Genomic DNA, 12,865 nt, shown 5'->3' on the forward strand with positions numbered 1-12,865 from the left:
CTTACTTCTTACCAAATTCTTATCCCTAACTTGAAATCTACTCCTCTTTATCGCTAAAGATATTTGCCCATTTCTATCCCATTTAGATCTACATTAGATTTTTTTTTTCAAAAAATTTTGGATAAGAGATGAAGACTAGATGATGAAGTAGAAGAGATAGGAAATCTGATAAAGAAGAAGAACAGAAGGTGCGGCATGTGATGGAGAGAAAGAGAGGGTAGGTCCATCATAAATGTTTTTGGTCGGAAATAAGTTGAGGGTTTTATCCAAAACCTCCCAATTTGCTCGGGAATGAGCTAAGTCCAATTTTTTAGAAATGATTGCAGAAATTGCATTCCAATAGGCTTAACCCAAGCAGCCCCTTACTTGTCAAAACAGTGGAACTTCAGCTTTCACAAACGAGTTATATGACAAGTTGTTGAGGATGCCAAACCTTGCATTAGAGTGGAGGATTCCTTTAGATAAGGTCTACTAATTTGTTTCCTTAATTTTTTATTTAAGGGCTACCCTGTGTATAAACTTCAGTTCTACATCAAAAATAAAATGATTCTTTTTCTTTACCCACAAAAAAAAAAAACATATGGGGCTAAAAATACAAAAAGTAGCTCAACAGGTTAAGTCCAAAAGCAATCTGAATCTTGCTTACGGAAAACATATGCTACGCGCTAAACTTTGTAATCCCTCTAAGGTTACTGTTGTGTCTCCTGACTCTCGTGTAAATCGACCATTCATCGTCCTTGAACCATTGAAATACTGATTTCGTTTATGGAACCATTGCATAAGCGAATAGCTGATTGAAAACGATCGGATTCTTGCAAGTTTTGAAACGTAAATGTAGGTTGTCTTGGTTGAGGAAGTTCCATTTCACTCTCAGAACTGCTTAGCATGAGAACTACATTCGACATTGTAGGCCGATCTGCAGCATGGTCTTGAACACAGAGAAGCCCGATTTGAATGCATCTCTTTACCTCTGTTGGGGTGCAAGAATCTGCCAGTGATTGATCCAGCAACTCTAGAGCTTTGCACTCGTTCCACAATTGCCATGCCTGAAAGAACCATTAATTTCCAAATGTTAAGAAACCGTTTTTGACGGCTTGTCTTTCTTGTTAAACGTAATGAACTCTCATCTGATCTTGCTATAAGTAAACATGTAAGCAATATGCACTTACACAACCAAGAAGGTTTAAATATTTTTCATGATAACCGAACCCTGTGTTCTTCTTGCTGCTGACAATCTCTAGCAGCAAAACTCCAAAGCTATAAACATCAGATTTTTCCGAAAATTGCCCACTCATGGCATATTCAGGAGACATATAACCGCTGCAATTAAAAAGAACATGAAAAGATTAGCAATATTTCACATCTATATTTAAGCACATTAGTCTATGCAGTGGGTATTATCTTTCAGTTTATTTCTATTTTAACATGGCAGATAGGATTTAGACGCTAAACGACGATATACCTGTAGTCCTGCTCTATGAATCAAGGGCATTCTTGTGTCCTTGATGAATGGAATGACAGCTAATGAACTTCAAACTACGTCCCTTTTTATTTTTTTGGGTTCCCTCAAACTTATTCTAAAAAGAGTTCAATGTGCAGGAATTGAACTAAAAAAAAAAAAAATCTAACCAAGGGTTTTTTGTCATTGCATCAATTTTTTTTTTACTTGAATAATTTAAGTGAAGAAAAGGACATTCTTTTGTTGCACGTATTTTTCATTCATGAAACCTTCAAATTGCTCTTTACTAAAATCTCAAGAAACCCGCAGATACACGCACAAATATCATCATAAAAAAAAAAAGGTAAACACTAATAATTTTATTAAAACAGCTAAAAATAACTTTGCTTAATCAACTAATGTTGTAGTTTGATGCTTTCAACAGTGCCAAATGGGCTACATGATTAATTTAGAATAATTCTCTCAAATTGGATGATAAAATTGAGATTGTTTTCTGCAGTTTGAATGGCCAAATTAAGATTTTTAATACCAAAACAAGACCTCCTCAATTTGAGAGACCAAATTGAGAGGCTTTGCTAATGTCAATACCAAATTGAATAGTTTTCAGCTCAAGGGACTATATTGAAAATTTGCACCAATGTACTAAGATGAAATTAATCCAGAAAACAAAGCCGTTAACCATGAAATGGGGTAGGTACAATTGATTTTAGGTGCAATTGATGCTGGTTGTTATATTCTTTTCATGATTTAATATATACTCGCATAATTTTGTAACTTTATTGTGTTTCATGATTTGACATACATTTGCATAATTTTTATTGTACATCATGAAATACAACAAAATTATGTGAGTGCATGCTAAATCGTAAAAAGGAGTATAGCTGTGGCTAACCGCCCAAACCCATCCCAGCCCCGGTGCAGACAAAAGCACAAAAGAACACTAGCACAGGGGAATTGTGGGCATGAATTAACAGAATCTCCTGACTAGTCACTAAAGGCAAAAAGAAGACTTACAAAGTTCCCACAACCCTGCGAGTGTTGGCTAATTCCTGTGTGACACGGAAAGTTCGCGCCAGTCCAAAGTCTGAGATTTTCGGATTCATGTCATCGTCCAAAAGAATGTTGCTGGCCTTCAAATCTCTGTGAATAATTCTTAAACAAGAATCTCGATGGAGATAGAGAAGCCCTCTGGCAATCCCCTGAATGATGCTGAAGCGTTTGGCCCAATCTAGCTCCAGCCTTTTTGTTCGATCTGCCCATTATGCACGCAGACATTTTAAGGCATCAGAAGAAAAAGGGGCAGTCCACATGTACTTAACCCCCAGAGATGTTCAATCATCAATGAAAAGTAGAATTATACTGCCCAATGATAACAACAATAGTAGTCGAATACATGAGTAGAAATTGAGGAATCATGACCAATAGTGTAAAATCCCATTATAAGTTTTGGAAAAAGATCTGTTTCTCTAGAGGGCATTCTAGTGGAAGAAGGAAATTTGAGAAAATTACAAAGGCAATGCAAAGGGTGAAGGGAATTTTGGAACATCTAGGGAGGGAGTGCATATACGAAGAAACTGACGACATAAGAACTCTGCTAGCTGTATAATTCTGACCCTTGAAAGTCGAGAATCTCGAGATGGTGCACCACTATAAGGTGGCTCCACCCTGGGATTCAGGAAGTGCTTGAGGTTACTTCACTTTTTTTGTTTTGTGATCGTCTACACTTGTTTAATGTTCATACAATCACAGCAATTTTAAACGATCGAGACTCGACTGACCATTGTAATTGCTAGCCTAAAGTTAGAGATGCCAAGAGAAACATTTAAGTTGAAAATATTTCAGCGAGGCAATAGAAGAATATGTACCGAAAAGGAATGTGTCCAAGCTTCTATTTTTCAGGTATTCAAGAATTACTATCTTTTCTAGTCCTTGAATGCAGCAACCGAGCAGCCTTACAAGGTTCCTGTGCTGAAGTTTAGATACCAGTATGACCTCATTCTTGAACTCCTCCATGCCTTGCCCTGCGTGACTTGAAAGCCTTTTCACAGCTATTTGCTGTCCATCTTCTAATTTCCCCTACATGGAATTCAACTTCACAAATTACTGATCAGTTTTATTCAGGCCTTAGGCTAATTTTAAATGTCCAGACACTTGGTCAGATGCTTGGAATGATAATTACCTTGTAAACTGCGCCAAATCCTCCTTCACCTAACTTGTTAGCTTCACTGAAGTTGTTGGTAGCTATTTTTATCACATTAATATCGATCATCGAAAGCTCTGACGAGGACCCCCTGGCTGAGGCAGGTCCTTCCTTGATATCCTCTCGCGTAGTCCCGGACAGAAGGAGACCGACCACTCTGCAGTTTTTTCTGAAGCCCTTTATCGTGCACCAATTTCTTGTCTCTGAATTTTGTTCATTGAGATGTGTGTCTGTATGCATAACTGCTGAAATTTTAATGATAATTGGATAAAAGAACAGCAATGATTAACTTTTCCTGAGTTGTTGACATCAGTTTGCTTGAGATTCGGAAGGGAATGGTTAGATTTCTGGCTGGGGAAGGGGAGGTTAAGTCTATCTTTGATACTGATTTGCAGGTCAATGATCAAATATATTAGTTTGCAGTGCATTGCTGTCAGTATGTTACCAGAATAGCTCGGAACATGCTGAGATTAATTGATAAACATGTTTACCTCTTCTCTTTGCTTTCCATCTTTGAACACGACATATTGACACGACCAAGAGGAAGCCGACTGCGATAGCTACGCAGCTGATGATGACCTCGGTATATCTTCTTTTTACTCCTGAAAATTACATAAAACAAATTGTGAAGAATGGGAAAGCCGTATTATGCAGTAAAAGTCCAGACTAGACCTCAGTTACCTAGCTCTGAATTAGCGACCCGAAGATATAGATCCTCTCCACCGTACGACAATTGCCGAATGTCCACAAGCTCTGTTACCCAAACCATACACCCGATTCCATCTGGATATGCATATGCCAAACAAGAGCAGTTACTCAGGCACCATTGGCTACACCCTTGGGCATCTTCATTGTAAAGAAACAGATGATGATCTGGTAATTTCATCTGAATGAGCTTCCAGAAGCCATCCGGTTTAGATGCTTTAGATGTTAAGTTGCTACTGTTCGTAGTGCAGATCAATTCTGTACGCCGCAAACATCCACTTGTCCAATTTCCCTTACTCCATTCCTCATTTGACAACGGAAAGAACCCTTTTAGGCACTCACAAGTTGGAGATCCACTGCTGCTACAAGCACTGAAGGGTCCACAAGCTCCATATACATCGCATGGAGTTTGAATTGCTGCCCAATGCACCTTCCATGGTTCATTTTGTCCTTCCTTATGCATTACCTTCATCACACCTGTTGGTGAAATAACCAAATTTGAAATGTATGGCTTGTTGAAAAGGGTGAAAGTCAGAGATGGTGTTCCCCTCTGATTGTTTTGAGTCAGACTTGCTTCATTTCCATACCCATAATCCTTAACTACTGCACCAATGAACTTCCATCCAGCCCATGGACCTGATCTCCAGTATGGTTTTGTACCATTCCATGTGAAAAGCTGTGCTGGTTTGTCATCTGAAAGTCCAACAACAAACTTTCCAGGTGCTGGATCGTTCTCACTTTGCCAAGCTGTCAAGAACAATTTCTGTCCACTCCTGCTGCAACATCCAAGTGGCATGGTTGCTACAAGTGTATCAGAGGGATCAGAAAAGCTTTCCCATAGAGTCGCCCCTAAAAGGTTATCTTTAAGGATGAAGTTCCCATCATCTTGAAGCACCGCTATAAAGCTATTTGATGAGACAGAAGCATTTGTTGACCAGACACTGTTTTGCTTTCCATCTTCAACCTTTAGATTCCCATCACTGCTGATTATCAGCCTTGAAGCCAAGTCACTAGCTAAGAGTGCGTTTCCTTTGTTTGCAACCCAAACAATTCTACGATCAGGACCAATTTTGTACCAGATTCCAACATACAATCCACTTGAATTATCTGGACTGAAGAATCCTAGTTCAAAGATTTGCCCAGCAGAGATTAGAGTTTGTCCAACCTTGAGCGGTTGGGATGGAGTTATGGTGTCATTTGATGCACAACATGCCGGTAAAATGAAGAGGATGTTAAAAAGCACAAGAAATGATAAGCTAAAGATATCCCTGTACTTCCCCATTAACTGTGCTCTCTGTTCTCTGTGCTGTCTCTCTAGGCCAAAGGAGCTATTTAGGACCCCTTTCTACTTCTTCTCTTCTTCTTTCGCCCGACATCAACCTGATGACAGACAATGAATTTGACTTTTTCATTCCCTTACGGACAGGGTAAGGTGGCTTAATCGGATATCATCATCCAGTCTAATTCTGGTGTTATGTCAATAACCATGATTTGACTCAATTCCTTCCCAGATAATATTACCGCAAGTTCCTAAGCAACTGCACTCGTTCCATTCAAGGCAAAAATATGAAAAAGCTTTAAGTCGACCAAAACTTCAACTTCTAGCAAATCTGCAGAAATGTTAGAGCACAAATATAAGTATCTATATATGTACAGATATGCATATTATCCGTATGTGTGTGTATGTTTTGATATTTTCTGATGATGGAACTCGGAAGAGAACCACAGAAGAAAGAACAGCAAAGAAGAGAAGGGGAAAGAAGCGGACAATTTGCGAGCAGTATTCCCAGTTGACCATTAAGACTTGACCTTTAAATTTCAGAAATAACGGATGTTTCCTTTAGAGCATCTCCAATGGGAGCCATTACACCCCTCCATGACACGGCTCCCCATTGGAGCCGTGTCATGCGGATTACACGCATCATATATGATGCGTGTAATTTCTTCCCAATATATTTTCTTCCCAATCCGTTGAATTTTCTTCCCAATATATTTTCTTCCCAATCCGTTGAAATTTCTTCCCAAAAATAATAATATATTATTTTTGAAACATAGAAAAAGATATATTATTCAAACTTAAAAATTAATAATATCATTTTTAGAAAATAAAAAAATTCAAAATGTACAAAATTTAATGAAAGTTAGTACTTTATTTTTTAAAAATAACAAAATTAGTTTTAAAAATTACTTTATTTATTTATGGAATATGAGTTATGCATTATTAAAATAAATATTTGATTAATTGTGGACCCATGCTATTACACCTTGTGGAGTGTAATTCATTGTGAGTGAAAGTGTAATAAAAGAGGAGAAAGTGGAATGCTGACGTGGCATGTAGATTACACTCCACAAAGTGTAATAGCATTGTAGATGCCCTTAGTATTGTCAAAGTTGGACTGCTAAAAGCTAACAAGTCGAAACGCAGTCTTAATTTTGTTGTTCAACAGTCCAGTCGTTTTATCGATCTCCAAAGACTCCAATGGCAGAAAATGGGTTCAGACTTGCAGTCAACAGAATATTACAAAATATAGGATAAATTATCATTTACTAGCGGTGGTGTTTTTATATTATCACATGACCCTTTTAACGTTCAAAGCTATTCAAATCACCTCTTATAATTTTGTATAAAGTGAAAAATAGATGAAAAACAAGTGCAATTATGGCGATTGATCCAAATGTTTTCTAAAATTGCATGTGCTAATATTATAATACCCACTTGACTATTCTGTTGTTTCGCATATATTTTCATAATTTTCTTTATGATTTTATGCAAAGTGTCACGCCCCCTTTTTTACAAATAGAAAAAAGGTGTTTTAAAAAAATTATTTTAGGAATAAATAAAGAAAAAGGGTCTTAAATGGAATTTAGAAAATGCGACGGTTTGGACCACTAATAGTCTTAAAGGGGTTTGTAAAGAAAAAATAAAAGTCGCCACTTCATATTGAGTTTAGGTGTACCAAATCACCCAAAATATATTTTAAATGAGAAAATAATAAAAATTCTTTTAGATGACTTCAAGTCTTTGAAAACAAAAGAAAAGAATTCGAAAGTCGTGTTTGAAGAAAGGAAAAGCAAAGATTTGATTTAAGATACCTTTTCAACCCGCAACGGATCTTCTGTCCCACACCCTGTGCCACTCTCTATCCCATTTTTTATTATATTGCTATTTTTCCTTCATAAACATCATGTTTTAATTCTTGTTTGCTTCCTTAAGATCCAATAACTATTAATTCAGTAAAAAATAAATACAACAGTTTCAAAAAAGTAATATATAATAGAAAATTAAAAAATACAGCAGAAAATTCATAAAAAATCTCATTTTTTATGTATTTTGATTTTTTGAGTTTGTTAAATTTTATGTATTACTTAATTAATAGTTATTAGATCTTAAGGAAGCAAACAAGAATTAAAACATGATGTTTATGAAGGAGAAATAGTAATATAATAAAAAGTGGGACAGAGAGTGGCACAGAATGTGGGACAGAAGATCCGTTGCGCTTTCAACCTAACCAAGTTCTGTCAGTTACAAAATTTAGTCGAAAATTTTCCTAATCTAACCTATAAAATTTATCACATTTTGGAGACATAAGAGATATTGAGAAGGCCGAAATGTTTCTTCAAAATTTAATTAGTACCAATCACATTAATTGTGATGCCTAAGGATGATTTTTCGGAGAGGTCACGAAAAATACAAAATATAAAACTCAAAAAAGGAAATTATAATATTTAGATAAATATACATAATCTAGAAAAGGGAATGCATCGCGACGGGTATGGAAAATTGAAATTCGTGACTCAATTTTCCTCTTTATAAAGGAGTAATAACGTGATAAGGGTAAAAGCCATACTTACTCATTTCCTATATTCGAGGGGTGACTTTCCTAATCTAGTTAACCAAATGGACTAAGTCTACTTCTAATTTCTTAAAATGAAATACAATTCTAAATAACATGGTCCAAACATATAGAGGGTAAGGGAATAATAGTAGGGGAAACGTCATGCAAATTGAAATAGGAAAAAATACATGAGATGCAATAAATGTCACACAAGGTATGAATCTAATGCGAAAACGGCGTAAAGTATCTAACATTGAACTAACCCATTTTTACAACTTCTCACTAGCGTTAAACTAGTGAGAAATCGAGAAGAAAAGCCACAATTAGTATTGGATTAATGTAGTGACGTCATGCATTTATTATAAATAAACAAAACATATAAAGTATAATTAAAGCAAATAAACACATAAAACATATAGAACATATAGAACACATAGCACATAGGCATAATATCTAGATGTAAAACTTTAGAAAAAGCAAATAAACACATAAGCGCACAAGCAGACAAGCAGACAAACATGCAAGTAAATAAAAGGGAAAATCGTTCAAAACGTCCCTCACATTTTATAAAATAATTTTTTTCGTCCCTCGCTTTTAAAAATATAATTTTACGCCCCTTACAAATTCACATTGGTCAAATTTGGTCCCTACTTAGATTTTCGAAGAGTTTTTTATCGAAATTCACCACGTGCCTTGCACATGATCATATTTTAAGAGCAAATTTATCAAATCAAATTTTATATAATTCGATTCATAATTTCTCACATTTCATAAAATAAATTTTTTCGTCCTTCACATTTTTCAAAATGATTTTTTTCATCTTTTATTGATCATGTGTGTGAATAATTTTTTTAAAATCCATGTATATATTTATTTGATTTCACTTGAACAATACGAATAGCATGTGAAATCAAATAGAGATAGGGTTAAATACCAAAAATCCCCCTGTGATTTGACTAATGTTCACTTTACCTCCATATGGTTTGGAAACCTACAATTTGACTCCCCGTCGTTTCAATTAAAGTAAAAGTCTGACGGAAAACATCTAAACTAATGTCTAAAAGAAAAATGTCAAAATTGTCCCTCTATAAGTCAAACCCTTGGAAGAATGTTTCGTGCATTTGAGAATGGGTAAAATACCAAAAATCCTCCTATGATTTGTCAAATGTACACTTTACTTTCCTACGGTTTGAAAACTTACAATTTAACTCCCTGTTATTTCACCTAAAGTGAAAGTCTGACAGAAATACCATTATTGTAGATGTTTTCTATTAGACTTTCATTTTAGTTGAAATGACAAGGAGTTAAATTGTAAGTTTCCAAACCATAAGGAGGTAAAGTGAACATTAGTCAAATCACATGGGGGGTTTTTGATATTTAACCCAATAGAGATATATTACACACTATTCGTATTGATCAAGTGAAATGAAATAGATATATACATCGGTTTTAAAAAATTGTTAGTTTTTCACTTATATTCATTTTCTTTTATTCGAAATTTGAAAATAAAGAATACATTTAATCCTAAATATTATCAAGTGTTTATATCGAATTAAATTTGGATAGAAAAAGTAAACAAAAGACAAGTATGACAAAAAGAAATAAGTGATTGACACTTTCAAATTTTAACACAATCACAAGGCAAGTAATTCAACTGTTGGTTTTAAAAGTGTCGAATAGAAATTTCAGATTTAAACTGAAATTTGTTAGCACAATTATAAAATTCGAGTTAGGACCCATTAATTAGATGACCTTATTATACAACTCAATAAATAAATTATTATCAAAAGAGAAATGTCACAAATATTGAATAGCTTCAAATGGTGAAATCATATAAATATATACATGGGTTTCAAACAAAATTATTAGTTTAAAACCCCTATATATATATATATATATATATATATATATATATATATATATATATCTATTGAATAGCATGTGTATAACTACGATTAGCATGTTTAGATAAAATCCAATGGAGATAAATTACATGTTATTCATACTGTTTAGGTAAAATCAAATAGACATATATGTAGATTTATAGGAAAAAAAAACCATTCGTATACATGATCAATGAGGGATGAAAAAATTCATTTTAAAAATATGAGGGATGGAAAAATTCATTTTTTGAAATGTGAGGAACGAAGCAACTCATTTTGTAAAGTGTTAGGAATGAAAAAATTCATTTTGTGAAATGTGAGGGACTATGAATCAGATTATGTAACAATTTGATTTGACAATTATGCTCTTAAAAATGATCACATGCAAGTCACGTAGTGGATTCCGGCAAAAACTAGTTGGAAACTTAGGTAGGGACCAAATTTGATCAATATGAATTTGTAAGAGACGTAAAATTATACTTTTAAAAGTGAGGGACGAAAAAAATCATCTTGTAAAATTTGAGGGACGTTTTGAATGATTTTCCCTAAATAAAAACTAACTATTACAATAAGAATCCAAATTACAAAGGGAAATTTTTGGAAATAATAAACATATCTATTATATTTATCTAACTAATTATTTTTTTGACAAAAATAATATCTATCTATTACATGGTTTAACTAAATACATTTCTTGGACACCTATTTATTACAAATTGGCATTTAAATGCCTCCCAAATAATCGTCAAAAATTTAAAAAAATGAAACTTAATGGATAAAATGAGTAAATAAAAGAAATAGCATTCAAAACATGCAATCACACATAGAAAAATACATAGGAGCACATAAAAAATATAAAATAATAATAGGACCTCTCTTGAAATAGTGATTAAATGAGGTAGAATTTATCCTATTTATATTCCAAAACCAATAAAATAGTCAATGAATTAATTTAATTAACAATTTAAAAGAAAATGTAAATAATATAGCAAATTCACTTTATTTATTTCAAAGAAATATGAATGAACATAAAATCCCTAAAATTTACTCATTAAATGCATTTAAACAAAGCATGATTAACAATTAAAGAAGATAAACAATCATACTTGAGAAATCAAAACCATTAGAGACCTAATTGCAAATTTTGAAAAGTATTTGGGTAAATTTATGATTTTTGAAAAAAGAATCAAAATTGCATAAAAGATAAAGTTTAGGGACCAAAATGACATTAAAATAAGGACCTATGTGAAAGGAATTCAACAATTATAGGGTCAAAATAAAATTACTCAAAAGAGAAGGGGCCTGATTGTAAAATTTCGCTTCTGATATCTTAAGAAAACATTATTGGGCCATTTTTGTTTTATTTTGCGCTAACAATCTCTTGGGCCCAAGATAGAAAAAGTACCCGCCCATCATTTTTTAAAACCAAATCCAACAAAAGAAATGTTGGGCCTAAGCATCATAACCCATATGCAAATCCAAACAAAAATAAGTCTTGGCCCGTTTTCCAAACCCAACATCATACCCAATTTTACATCCTATTGGATCAAACATAATAGGACAAAAAAAAATAATTGGAGCAAAAATAGAAGAGAAAATATCAAGAATTTTCCGGCTAGTATGAATATTCCGGCTTTCAACTGCCGGAAACTGGAAAACTGCCGGCCAAAATTGCCGGTATGTCGCCGGAAGTCATTTTTTCTAACTTTTGAGACCGGATATTTTCATATACATGCTTTCCATGATCTCATGAATTGATTTGAATATCAAACATGACCATCGAACACTATAAATCATGAGAAAAATGAGATCTAAGGCACAAAACTCATAAAAACTCATGTAATGGCTTAAAATCTCATTAAAAAAGTTAGATCCACTGAGAGAAAGGGTTATAATTACCTAAATATGTTTGAGGACTCGAACCAACGTGGAGAAACTCAAAAAAAGAGCTCCCAAATGCGGAAAATGAACCAAGCAAGTTCTTGCTGCAGTGGTCCAAGTGCTGATGAAGATGCAATTTCAAGCTCAATTTCGAGGGGTTTCAGATACTTTTTCAGGGAATGTTCAAAATAAAATTTTCGTTACTTCAATCTTAGATGATGAAACAACAAGGAATTCGCCAAACAGAGGCCAGATGAATTCAGAAAGTGCAGACGAACTGGGCTGTTTGGTCAGCCCTGGCTCAATTTTTGCAGAAAAATGTTTTGATGAGCGAAGTTTGGGCCGAGATTTGAAGGGTTTAGGATGATTTTTAGCGAAACCTTTCAACACAAAAGTTATTTCCCTCCGTTTCACCAAAGTTCAGAAAGAAAAATCACTCAAATCAGATCTATAACGAAGGAGAAAAGCCCCTCCAAACACGGCTTGTTCACCAGCTTTTTTCCAGAATTTTTGCAGGCGAAAATTTTTCTTTTTTTTTTTTCTTGCTTTTTCCTCTCTCCTAGATCCTATGGCTGCTAAATTTTTTCTTTTTCCTCTCCCCCTCCCTAAATACTCTCCCTTAGCCTTTTAAATGAAATAAAACCTATTAAAACCCTAAGAATAATAGTTGAGATGAAACCAGGGTTTTGTGGCCATATTTGGTCCATTTGATCTTGTTTTGCCAGCTGTTGCTTGAGAGATTGTGGCTGATTAGGTGTCCAAGTATTTGCTAAACTTGGAGGGAAAGAAAATAAGAAGCCAAAACGAATTTTGGTTGCCAAAGAAAAAACAAAAATCCAGCCTTCCTCGTTGCTGGTTTGATGCTGAAATGGAGGAAAAACAAAGGAAATGCAAGAGGAAA

The 12,865-nt window shown here is 34.2% G+C and overlaps 1 protein-coding gene across 5 annotated transcripts; it reads right to left on the reverse strand.

The window, feature by feature from the left end:
* Window positions 1-462: 462 nt before the first annotated feature.
* LOC113723242 (G-type lectin S-receptor-like serine/threonine-protein kinase At1g61550) lies at window positions 463-12,865 on the reverse strand. 5 transcript variants are annotated; one of them, XM_027246414.2, is made up of 8 exons: window positions 11,983-12,865; window positions 4,341-5,974; window positions 4,151-4,261; window positions 3,639-3,889; window positions 3,325-3,535; window positions 2,474-2,711; window positions 1,170-1,320; window positions 463-1,046 (listed from the first exon to the last, which is right to left on the reverse strand). In XM_027246414.2, exons 2-8 carry the CDS (start codon window positions 5,644-5,646, stop codon window positions 729-731), a joined length of 2,586 nt encoding a protein of 861 aa, XP_027102215.1. In that variant the 5' UTR covers window positions 5,647-5,974; window positions 11,983-12,865; the 3' UTR covers window positions 463-728. The 5 variants fall into 5 exon arrangements, with proteins under 5 accessions (XP_027102215.1, XP_027102214.1, XP_027102213.1 ...); XM_027246413.2 differs by having other exon boundaries at window positions 3,639-3,901; XM_027246412.2 differs by having other exon boundaries at window positions 3,639-3,904.

This window comes from Coffea arabica, chromosome 2c (genome assembly GCF_036785885.1).
Source record: "Coffea arabica cultivar ET-39 chromosome 2c, Coffea Arabica ET-39 HiFi, whole genome shotgun sequence".
Taxonomy (NCBI): domain Eukaryota; kingdom Viridiplantae; phylum Streptophyta; class Magnoliopsida; order Gentianales; family Rubiaceae; genus Coffea; species Coffea arabica.

Coding starts and splice junctions, on each gene's coding strand:
- LOC113723242 (XM_027246412.2), bottom strand. CDS start 5,646: ATGGGGAAGTACAGGGATATCTTTAGCTTATCATTTCTTGTGCTTTTT. Junction 4,262..4,340: donor GGTCGCTAATTCAGAGCTAG/GTAACTGAGGTC, acceptor TGTAATTTTCAG/GAGTAAAAAGAAGATATACC. Junction 1,047..1,169: donor ATTTAAACCTTCTTGGTTGT/GTAAGTGCATAT, acceptor TGGTTCTTTCAG/GCATGGCAATTGTGGAACGA.